Source organism: Meles meles, chromosome 10 (genome assembly GCF_922984935.1).
Source record: "Meles meles chromosome 10, mMelMel3.1 paternal haplotype, whole genome shotgun sequence".
Taxonomy (NCBI): Eukaryota; Metazoa; Chordata; class Mammalia; order Carnivora; family Mustelidae; genus Meles; species Meles meles.
The window spans coordinates 53,034,321-53,046,973 of NC_060075.1; the positions used below are offsets into that span (position 1 = coordinate 53,034,321).

Genomic DNA, 12,653 nt, shown 5'->3' on the forward strand with positions numbered 1-12,653 from the left:
TTAAGAAAATTGAGCTGTAATTCATGTACCATAAAATTCATATTTTAAGCGTATAATTCAGCATCCTTTAGTGTATTCACAAGGTGTAAGGAGCTATCACTGCTATGTAATTCTTGAACATTTTTCATTATCCCAAAAAGTAACCCCATAGCCAGTAATAGTCACAGCCTCTTGCAGCTCCTGGCAACCAGGTTCTGCTTTGTCTCTATAGATTTCCTTGTTTCGGACACTTCATATAAACGGTACTATACAATATGTGGTCTCTTTCACTTAACATTTTGAAGGTACATCCATATTGTACTATGTACTTTATTCCTTTTCGTGGCCAGACAATACTCCAGGGTATGATTATATACCATACATTGTTACCCACTCATCACTTTCAGTATTTTATTATGAAGGCCTCATAAAGCCCAGGAGAATAACTAATGCACATCTGAAGGTCTAATTCTTAAGGGAGATATTTGCATCAATACTGACTTGGGAATCAAACTCTCTTCTGCAGCTGTTTTTATTTTTTCATTTTTAAATAAACTTCAGATAGGGGTAATGGATAAAATGCCAGCCTCTGGGATTGTCTGTTACCACTTTGGGAGGCCACTGTGATCTTGGGTATTTTTCACTTCATTAGATGAGTCACTTTCTGGTTCGTGCCTTCACCCATAATAGTGTTGGAATTGTAAGTAGGCTTTTGAACTGCTCTCTTTTCCTTTAGTCATTTGTAGCTGTTTGGCTTGATAATCCCTACCTTTCTGCTAAAGGAGTAAGTAAGTGAGTGCCCGAGACTTGTGTTTACTTCTAGGATTCCCTAGTCTTTCCATGTTTGGTTGGGGGAGTGGGGGGCCGAGGCCTGGGAGGAAGACTGGGCAGTCACTGCTCTCAGTTTTCTGCTGGGCTCTCCCCAGACCCTGTGACATGTTGGGGTAGGCCACAGACAGCTTAAGGTTCGAGGTTTGGAGGATGCTGTGATTGGGACTGAAGAAAAGACAGCAGCTTCATAGTTCGTACTGTGGAAATCCATCTGGCAGTTAAAAAGAATAATGTAATTTTGTGTTTACCAGCATAGACTGGCCACCAAGATGACAGATTGGAGGGGGGGAAGGCAAGACAAGTAATATCCTACTTTAAATTACTTAAAATTTGCCTCAGTATATTCATCTTCATAATGGGGAAAGTAGCCACATTGTGAGGAATAATTGAGAAAGTATATATAAGCTGTTTTAGAACTGTAATCGATAGACTTTACGAAAATTAACTCAACAAAATCATCCTCTCTTTGGGTGGCTATGTGAATACATAAACATCTACACATACTTAAAAAAAAAAAAAACCAACTTGAGCCAAAATTCACATAATTGTGAAAGTAACCATGTTGGAGTGTGCAGCTCAGTGGTTTTCAGTAAATTGATAAGATGTTCTGGAATTTGTAGTGATGGTTGTACATTTTTATCACTCCATAAAGAATACCCCTGTCAGTAAGCCATCACTCCCTATTTTTCCATCCTCCAGTCCTGGGGAACCACTAGTCTACTTTCTGTCTCTACAGATTGGCCAGTTCTGATAAATGGAGTTGTGTAATATGTGACTTTGTATGTCTGGCTTATTTTGCACTTCACGTAATGTTTCAAGGGATTATCCACATTATAGCACATATCAGTACTCCATTCCCTCTTTGGCTAAGTAATAAATAGTCCATTTGTATGTATACACCACATTATCCTTTCAGCAATGGTGAATGATGCTGTTAGGAACATAGGTGTACAAATATCTCTTTGGGTACCTGCTATCAGTTCTTCTGGGTATATATCCAGAAGTGCAATTGTTGGATTGTGTGGCAGTTCTACTTTTAATTTTTTTGAGGAACTGCCATATTACTTTCCATAGAGGCTGCACTGTTTTACATTTCTCCCAGCAAAGTATGAGAGTTATAATTTTTTCACATCCTTGCCAAGACTTCTATTATTTTCCTTAAAAAAAAAATATATATATATATATATAGCCCTCTAGTGGGTGTGAAGCAATCTCAGTGTGGCTGTCATTTACATTTCCCCAAATGCTGCTGCTGATGAACTTCTCTTCATGGGACACATACTTCGAAAAACATTTGGGGGCACCATCACACTGACGGTGGTTTCTTTGAGAGTTTGGGGGAAGTAACTGGTTTGAAAGCAGGTAGTCAGAGGGACCCTAACTTTATATTGTTTGGTGTGTTTTACAAGTGTTGCAGCTAGTAAAATGTAGAGTAAGTTAATCTGATTGAGGTAATGGAAATACACAGTGTTTAGTGCTTGGGACAAGGGCTAGGGAAGCTTGTTGACCTTGGAGTTGATACCAAGTTCTTCACCTACCAAAGGCTGTTTTTGGTCTTCCAGCAAAGTAAGGACTGATTGACTTCAGTCTGTATCATTATATTTTATTTTAATTGTGTGGGAAAACGAGGCAGCTTAGTTAGTTGACCAAGTGGTTAAAAGTGTGGGCACCGGAATCTGATAGCTGTGGTTTTAAATAATTTAACTTATCATTTAAATAATTTAATAAATTATCATTTAACTATCCAAGTTAAAACAGTGTTAACTTCCCCGTGCCATAATTTATGCATCTTTAAAATGGGATATTCCTTTATGGGATTGTGTGGAATTAAATAAGTTAAAAACAGGTAAAATATTTAAGACAGTGCTTCTACTGGAAAGCACCCAAATGTTATCACCCATAATTCATTACTGAAAGAAGGCCAATGTAGTTGGAGAGGAGAGCTTGGCTTTATATGATGAGGAGGTCATATGGGGCCTTTGGGGCACTTGTTAGGGATCTTGGATCCTTTCCCAAATACAAAGGGAAGCTCTTAGAGTTTGTCATAGGGTGTAAGTTGATTAGTTCAGCTTTTAAAAATCAGTCTATGATCTCCCTGATATGAGGACATGGAGAAGCAACATGGGGGGTAGGGGGATAGGAGAAGAATAAATGAAACAAGATGGGATTGGGAGGGAGACAAACCATAAATGACTCTTAATCTCACAAAACAAACTGGGGGTTGCTGGGGGGAGGTGGGATTGGGAGAGGGGGAGGGGGCTATGGACATTGGGGAGGGGAGGCTAACCATAAGAGACTATGGACTCTGAACAACAACCTGAGGGTTTTGAAGGGTCAGGGGTGGGAGGTTGGGGCAACCTGAGGGTTTTGAAGGGTCAAGGGTGGGAGGTTGGGGGTACAGGTGGTGGGTAATGGGGAGGGCACGTTTTGCATGGAGCACTGGGTGTTGCGCAAAAAGAATTAATACTGTTACGCTGAAAAAAATAAATAAAATGAGAAAAAAAAATCAGTCTAGGTTAGCATGGTCCAGTTGAAAGAAAACGCAGGCCACTTACACAATTAAAAATTTTCTAGTAGCTATGTAAAGTGAAAAAACAGGTGAAAATGAATTTTAATAGTACCCCTTTACTTAACCTAATACATCCAAAATATTATAATTTTAACATGTAATCAGTATTTTTAAAAATAGAATTTTATATATTTTATACTAAGACTTGAAAATCTGGTGTTTATTAACTTTTAAAGTAGGTTCCACACCCTCCGTGGAGCCCAGTGCAGGGCTTGACCTCACCACCCTGAGATCAAGACCTGAGCTAAGATCAAGAGTCACACACTTAACCATTTGAGCCATCCAGGCACCCCTGGTGTTCGTTTTACATGGAAGGACATTGCACATGTGGATTGGCCACATTTCGGGTGCCCAGTAGCCACATGTAGCCTGTGGCTAGCACACTGACAGTGTGAGTTGCTGTTTGAAAGTGAATAATTGGAAGCAGAAATGAATACGGGAAGACAGCCTAGGAGCATTTTGTGGTAGTGCGGAGCGAGATGATGGAGGCTGGTTCTAGCGTGGCAGACGAGAGAGCAGGGGGTAGGCCCAGAGCAATGTGGAGGTGGACTTTCATTAATGAGCTTCAGGGGGCTGAAGGTAAAATTTTCGAGGCTTAAATGAGCAAGGCTTCTTGCATTTGTAACTCTAGAAGGTATCACCACTGACTATAAAAAGCCATAAAGGGAGAAAAGAACACAGCGTTGGGTCTGGGCATGGATGCTGATCATAAAGTTTCTCCCAACAGGAGCTCCTGAGGCTTGCCTTCTGTGACTTTTTTTTATTTTTCCGAAGATTTTATTTATTTATTTGACAGACAGAGATCACAAGTAGGCAGAGAGGCAGGCAGAGAGAAAGGAGGAAGCAGGCTCCCCGCCAAGCAGAGAGTCTGATGGAGGACTCGGTCCTAATACCCCGAGATCATTACCTGAGCCGAAGGCAGAGGCCTTAACCCACAGAGCCACCCAGGCGCCCCACCTTCTGTGACTTTTTGAGGTTTGTTTGTACACGGTAACCTGGACTGTTATCTATTAGTTGCTCAATCACGTGATGTTATAGAATCCTGAGTTATTATCTCCTTCCCATGTTAGAGGATCTGACTTGTGGAAGTTGAGGGTGGCGAGAAAGTTGTGAGGCTTTGCTCTCTGTACCTCTGATGCTGAAACATTTATGGGAAATGATGGAGGCTGAGATGCCCTCTGGGTGTTATCAGTGATAAAGACGATGGGCCCTGTGCCTTGTGAGGTTATCAAAGATCTGGTCTGTGTATGTTGGCCTTCTTGAGTTGAAATTGTTTACAGAGTTTGATGTGAGAAAATGGTTTGTTACTCAAATAATCAGGGTGGTAACCCTTTAAGGAAATCCTCGTCAAGGTGAATATTTCTTTAAATTTTTTTCTATCTGAGTTTTTAACCAGTATTACAAATGCTTATTGGGGCCTGCGATGTAGAGTTGTTCTTGGTTAATGTACTAGTCCTCTCATAGATGATGTAAAAGAATTGAAACTTCTGGAATGATTTTTATCCATAAATAGCAACAAGTGGGTTCTGTTTCTATAAAATGTATTGAGCTGTATTTGAAGGACGTTTCTCACATACCTGACTCTCCAAAGTTGATTCTGTGGAGGTTTTTCTCCATGTTGTTGTTGACACGGGGATTAGTAAAAAATAGCTTCTTTCTTGGAGGGGTGGGGAGATGGGGTGATTGGGTGATGGACATTAAGGAGGGAACGTGATGTAATGAGCACTGGGTGTTATATACAACTGATGGATCACTGAACCTTGCCTCTGAAACCAATTATACATTATATGTTAATTAATTGAATTTAAATTAACAGCCTCCCCCGCAAAAAAAAAGGAAATTAGGTCTTTTTAGATGTAATCAAATTAAGAGGTGTCATATGGGATTAGGGTGGGACCTAGGTCCAATGGCTGATGTCTTTATATGGGAAAGGAGGGGCAGATTCAGGTGCAGAGGCACAGAAGCGCAGACAGGGAGAGAAGGCCCTGTGCTGATGGGGGCAGAGAGTGGAGCTGTACGGCTGCGGGCTTGCAAACAGCAGGGATTGCCAGCAGCGACCAGAAGCTGTTAGAGGCAGGGAAGGATTCTTCCTTGGGCCCTACAGAGGGAGCAGGGCCCTGCTAACGCCTTGATTTTGGACTTCCAGCCTCCAGAACTGTGAGAGAACACATTTCTGTTGTTAAGCCTCCCAGTTTGTGGTATTTTGTAATGGCAGACCTGGGAAAGTCGTGAGTGCTCTTGACAGATACGGGAATAAAAGCGCTGAGAGAGCCAGTAACTTGCTCCCAAAGAAAAACCAGCTTCTTTCTGGGAATCTCCAGAGTCTGAGTGTGGTTTTGGTGTTTGGGATATTTATTATTGTGTGGGTGTGTGTGCATGTGTGTGTATTTTGGTAAAGTGTGTGTTGGGGCAGGAGAGCATTAAATATCCTGATTTGAATTTTAATTTAACTGGTTTTTATTTAATGCTTGTGACTGTACACTTACATATACACTTTTCATATGAATTCATGATAAATACCTGTTCATTTGTAACACTTTGGACTTGTAAAGGAACCTGGAATTAGTTTCCTTTGCTCGTAGGACAAAAACTATTTGGTGGCTTCCTTTTAACCCTTTAGTTCTTGTTGTTGTTCCTCATTGAGCTAAGTGTATGGTTCTCAGATAACAAAGCTATGGTCTCGTTCCTTAAAAGTTTAGAGACAAGCGGAGCTCTGTGGGGCTTTTCGAGAGGCATTTTAAGAAAAGGTAACACACAAGATAGTCATATCCAGCATTGTCCCATCATCTTCTGAATCACATGCATGTAAGAAGGACTTGGATTCTATTATTGTAGATGTACTATAAGTTTTCTTAAGTGTGGAAGCCAGTATAACCATTAGGAATAGATTATTTGTGGCACACCTGACAGTCACATTGCTGTGGGTAATAATGGCTAGTCTAGTGGGAGAATAAAGATCAGTGAAGAGAGGATAAAATAACATTGCTTTCATTTCTAGGATTAGGTGAGCTCAGGTGCTATGGAAATGAGGGTGCTTTACCAAGTCTTGAGGGTGTGACCGGATGGAGCACTAGGTATGTGGGAAGTATATTGAAGAGGATGGAAGAGGAAGGCAGTACCAAATCACTGATGATCTCCTCCACCATGCTGAACTTGTGACAATTTCTGTCACTAATTTGAAGCCATTGAGGAGTAGTAACTTTAAGCAGGAGAGTGACAGGACTGGAGGCAAGATGTCAGTCAGACCCTCAGTTCAGCTAGTTCAGAGGTGATGGGACCTCATGAGCTATGGGTGTAAAGAATTAGCAATTAGCAGAAGGTTTATCTGCAGGGCATGAATTGCCCGTGAATGCCCACAGGGGCACTGCTGAACTCCAGCTCGTCTGGTCAGGGGCAGGGGTGGTGGTGCTGGTGGTGGTCTGCTGTGGCAGAGGAAGTCTGATCTTGTCTGAGACACGAAGATAGTTTTCCAGTTTATTTCAGTGTTCTGTGTATGAATAAACCAGCCTACTGGGTTGAAGAGGGGCATGAAGAAACTTAGTGTGATAAGGGTGGTGGTCTCAGGAGAGTACATAATGGCAGAACTGATAAAATTTTGTGCAGTTCATTGCATTTCGGTAGCTCTTCAAGGCTAAAAAATCCTAGGCCATTTTCAAGTAATACTGACCTTAGTTACTTTTTTTTTTTTTTTTTTTTAATTTTATTTAATAGAGAAGGAGCAGGAGGAGGGAGAGGGAAAAGCAAGCTCCCTGCTGAGCAAAGAGCCCCATGCGGGACTCAATCCCAGGACTCTGGGATCATGCATGACCTGAGCTGAAGGCAGATGCTTAATTGACTGAGCCACCCAGGCGCCCTGATTTTAGTTACTCTTGACAGCTTTATTGACATTCAATTCACATAAAATTCACCCATTTACAGTTATGATTCATTGTTTTTTAGTGTAACAGATGTATGTGCCCATCACCACAGCCAGTGCTTATCAGCTTTCTTATCTCAAAAAGAAGCCTCTTCAGCTATCACCCTCTACATTCCCACTCACCAGCCCTGTGCAACCACTAATTTACTATCGGTCTTTATAGATTTCCATTCTCTGGACATTGCCTACTAGCAGAATCACTTAAAGTGTTTTTGTTTTTTGGTGACTGGCTTCTTTGACGTAACGTTTTCAACATTGATTCATGCGGCGTATGTTAGTAGTGAATTCTTTTTTATGGCCAAATAATATTCAGTTGTATGGTTGGTACCACATTTGTCTCTCCATTTCTCACCTTAGATTGTTTGCACCCTGTACAGTTATGAATGACCTTAGTTCTCCTCCACAGCTATGTGAAGGACACCGATAATCTTTTCATTTATTGTGAGATGCTATTTGTATATGTGGATGAACTTTTTTGAATTTGAAAGGCTGAATATTTGAGATTTTTAAGTCCTAAATATATAAAAAAGGGACATTCCACCAAGACATTTCCTCAGAGGCTTTAATTTGCTTCAATGCCTTCTTTCCCCTCCAGTTGGAATTTAAAACTTAGTGACGCATAGAGAAATATTTCCTTTGTGGCTCGAGTGAAATAAATTCACTTAGGATTGAGAATTGAAGAGATTTATGGAAATGTTAGAAATGTGCAATGGAAGTTTTTATTTTACTTTTTACCTTCAAACAAAACTGTTAAATTTAAAGCATGGGTGGCAGAATAGATGGGATAGGTAGAAACTACAAGATGTTCTAGCAGCTGAAAAGAAACAAGAACCCAGGGTGTGGGTGGTTAAGTGACAGGTAACAGGAATGTTTGTCTTCCTAATTAATGCAGGATGAATCAAAATGTCCAGACTTTCTTAGGGTAAGTTATGTTTAGTCTTTGGAGAGTTGAAGATTTGGAGTGGCATGAAACAGTCTGGTAGTCCTATTTGACATAGCACATTGAAACAAATGCTTGCCTGGTGGACTTAAAAGGAAAACTGGTTAGTATAGCACCATTTAATGATTTGGGGGTTGGAAGCCCTTTCAGGATTTGGGAATCAGATTGGGCTATTAGAAGTCCTTCTTCTGTCTCTTGGTTGTGATGACCCCCAAAATTTGTGCATAAAACTTTGAATTAAGACATCAAAGACCCATTGAAATTCATCTTGGGGTCTAGATAAAACCCCTCAGGTTGTGGTGTTAACTTGTTTCTTAACTCGGTACCAAGATTGATGCTGGACCTGTTTTTTGTTCGTTTTTAGGATTATAGTGTTCTGTTGTTTTGTTTTGTTTAGAATTAGGTTTATTTAAATACAATTTACATACAGTAAAATTCACTTTTTTAGTGTACAGAATTGTAGTTTCTAATTACCTTTCTAGAGATTTTACACACGGGATCATTGACAACCAATAGCATTTATTATTAGCGATAAATGATAAAACCACCAGCAGTTTTTTTGTTGTGTGTGTTTCTTTCGTAAACTCTGTAGCCAACATGGGGCTCCAACTTAGAACCCTGAGACCAAGAGTTGCATTCTCTACCAGCTGAGCCAGCCAGATGCTCCCAAGCAATTTTGTTATGAAAACACTAAGCTTTTGGGGCGCCTGGGTGGCTCAGTGGGTTAAAGCCTCTGCCTTCGGCTCGGGTCATGATCCCAGGTCCTGGGATCAAGCCCCACATCGGGCTCTCTGCTCGGCGGGGAGCCTGCTTTCTCCTCTCTCTCTCTGCCTGCCTGTCTGCCTACTTGTGATCTGTCTGTCAAATAAATAAATAAAATCTTTAAAAAAAAAAAAAAAAGAAAGAAAACACTAAGCTTTCTATAATATATGCAGTGAAAATTACATTTCCTTGATTTTTTAAGTTAAAAAATTATATCATTTATTTAATGCCTATGTGTATGTATATATTATATATTTCCATATAAATGTGTGCATGTATATATATGTATAATAGTACAAGTTAAAGTAGTATAAGCTAAACTGTATGAAGACTAATGTATTACTGAACAAATTGCTTTTAGGAAAAATTAAGAATGATGTTTATTTAACATTAAATTGGCATTTATCCCAACTCCTTACACCCCTTCTCTACCACTACCACATCAAAACTGCGGTATGAAAATAGGTAACTAGGGGTGTCTGGGTGGCTCAGTGGGTTAAGCCTCTACCTTCAGCACGGGTCATGATCTCAGAGTCCTGGGATCGAGCCCCCACATCGTGCTCTCTGCTCAGGAAGGACCCTGCTTCTCCTCTCTCTTTGCCTGCTGCTCTGCCTACTTGTGATCTCTGTCAAATAAAATCTTAAAAAAAAAAAAATAGGTTAACTATTCCACTCACAAATAGGTATTAGTCCTATTTAAAATGGGGAAAAATATTAAAGTGCATCCCCAGACAAACCTTACTATAAATTTCAAACTTAAATCAGTAAACAAAATAAACCCCTGAAAGATACCACATGAGAGAAGTGTTATGAAGAAATTAGGTTAAAGTTTAGTAGGGAATTAACAGCAAAAAAAAAGTTAGTGTTTCTTAATGGTTTATTATGTTCTTGGGGGCAGAAAACATTCTTGAGGCATTGTCCTTTAATTTTGCAATTAAACTGTTGAGTTAGTGGTTCACTATAAATTAATAAAAACTTGTTTTACTTTTCAAGAAAAGCTCTACAGTTCTTGGAAGATGAGACCATGAGATGTACATCTGCAGTTTATACTATAAAAGAATTTAGTTACTGTTACTGTTTTACCAGCTTTTCTTTAGAGAAAATATGCACAGTGTAATAATAATGCAGCTGCAGGAAAGATGGTAAAAACAGTTTCAAACTACATTTTCCAACAGTGTTAAATTAATTTCAGTTCAGTTAGGTTAATCTTTAACTTAAGACTCTGGTAGAAAATCAGCTATTCTTTTCATTTTGCCAGCCTGCCTCGAGAATAGTCTGTTCTGATTTGCCTGTAATAGGTGTGAAAGGAAGTTCTTTGAAAAGGAACATCTCAAAGATAAAACTTGACTTGGGACCTTATAAGACGATGTGTTAATATATATGTATGAGAAATACATAGTTCTTTCTCCTCCAGCTTTAGGAATCAGGCGGCTATGGTTTTGAATACTTTGCTGAGCCACTTAACTTCTTGGTTAGCCATAGGAAGTGAGTTAAAATCAGGCATCTGGGAATAGGCAGGGGAGAGAAGCCCACATGCCCTCTCTATGGTACCCTTCCCTGCTTCTGTAGTCCCAAAACCCCAGTTAATTTTTTTTTTTTTTTTGCTCATTTCCATCACAATTACTTTGTGATTTTAAAAGGTATTTCTGCCCTTATTAGTAACTTGGGAAATTGAAAATCTGTAATTTTTTCTCGCCCTCCTGATAGGTGTTGGATAGTTTACTAGTCCAGTATGGAGTGGTGGAAAGCTGTGAGCAAGGTACATGTCTTCTCAATTGCTTTCAAATTTGTAAAAGAAGAAAATAGAAAGAAAACTAACATTTTTTTCTCTTCACTTTTCTCTTCCTCTAGTGAACACTGACTCGGAAACTGCAGTCGTAAATGTAACCTATTCCAGTAAGGACCAAGCTAGACAGTAAGCAGTTTGGAACTTTTAATCTATATATAATAACTAGGTTAAGTACAGTGCTTATATTTTGGGCTGTTGGGTAGAGGAAATAAGTTTTATTTTGCGAAGTTTGACCCTGCAATTTTTTTTTTTTTTAAGTTTGAATGTCTAATAAGAATCAGCATTGGTGAAGATTTATTACATTTTTAGTATGTCTTTAATACCAGTGATAGAGTGACATAGTGTGAAGCTGAACTATATCTTGTTTGCAAAAAGCTCTGGGCCTGGGTATCCTTGCCAAATTATGTACTTTTTTTTTCTTATCGGTATGTTACATACAGTATTGCTATTTTATGTAAAGCTGGTAAGTTGAGCATGTGTTAAACTAACACCCTGTTAAATACTAAGTTTTCTTGGTAACTGATTTTTCTAATGATTACTATTAAATTTAGGAGTGTGCAGACATTGGATCAGTGTAATATTTCTTTAGATTCGAAAAATAGATTGCAGTGCAATTGACAGGCAGAACCTCACAGATGAAAAAAACTCCCCTAGGAAAAGATAATTCTGTTGGCTTCGGAGTGATCTAATGAACTGACTGAGCAGTAGACTAGATGTCACAAAGACTGGCTTGAACAGAGCTACTCAGAACACAAACACGGAGGAATGGCTTGTCAGGTGTCTATAGCCCAGTGCTAAGGGTCTGTAGACCATGGAAATCTTACCCGCCTCTAGATACACTACAGGCAGGAGCAGACTGTCTGTCCTCTGCGTGGGAAAAGGTGAGAGGAAAGACCATACCATGCTCACTGACCCTGAGCCCTGAAAGAGAGAAGGTTTGCTGCAGGGGTGGGAATAGAGCTAGGTTACCAAAGGCAGTGGCCACTCAAGGAGGGACTATGAAAGGAAAGATAGGACGGGAAAGAGATGGAAATTCACATAACACAGATGGAACTTTTTTTTTTTTTTCGGTATAAATCATGTAATTTATTGGTCTTTTGGGGGCATTTGATGTATCTCCAGTGTATTACAACCGAACCATTAATCTTGTCGCTTCATCAACATTAAGTGGTTTGTTTTCATGACACTGCTGAGGAATCGGTTGTTTCTGCAGAGGTTCAAGGGAAGGGCCTTTTGAGAAATGTGCAAGTTCCTCTGTGTATCTACAAAAGCTTTATTCACTTTGTTAACGTTTTCATTATTCACAATGTTTATCTTCTTAAGGTTAGTGGTAACTGGTTTTGCTTTGTTTTTAGATTAAAGTTTTTTTGGCTGGCTATATGAAATACATTCCTGGACTTCTGCCCTCTTAGTTTGTTCTTAGCCATTGTTTTCGGTATCCTCATGCTCATCTCTCACTCCAGGTGACGCCATCTACACACAGGAACTTATTTTTTTTTAACTGATAGTACTAACATGGTTCAAAATTTTAAAGGTGCAAAGACGTAAATCTTCCTCCTAGTATTGTCCCCAATTACTTTGTTCCCTTCCTTGGAGGTAACTACACAGAAAACAAATGTGTGTATATTTCCCCTCTTCATGCACATGATACTCTAACGTTTGACTGTTTCGTACATGTAAATATATTTCTTGGAGTTGCATAGAATTTGACTGTTGGATATGGAATGACTTAGTGCCAGGTTGGGTATTAAGTTGTTTTAAGATTCTAACAGTTATGAACAATGCTATAGTGAATCCCTTTTTGCGTGTCATTTTGCATGTGTATGAGCACAGCTATAGGTTAAATTCCTAGAATTAAATTTGCTAG

General features: G+C 39.4%; 1 protein-coding gene and 1 pseudogene across 2 annotated transcripts in view; one reads left to right on the forward strand and one right to left on the reverse strand.

The window, feature by feature from the left end:
• Positions 1-12,653, forward strand: part of IGF2BP3 (insulin like growth factor 2 mRNA binding protein 3) — a 141,029-nt gene that overhangs the window by 86,989 nt on the left and 41,387 nt on the right. For both annotated transcript variants that reach the window (XM_046021074.1, XM_046021073.1), the window contains exons 4-5: positions 10,705-10,756; positions 10,849-10,912. In XM_046021074.1, the coding sequence (XP_045877030.1) occupies positions 10,705-10,756; positions 10,849-10,912 (116 nt within the window). The remainder of the gene's footprint in view (positions 1-10,704; positions 10,757-10,848; positions 10,913-12,653) is intronic.
• LOC123951931 lies at positions 11,913-12,213 on the reverse strand (annotated as a pseudogene).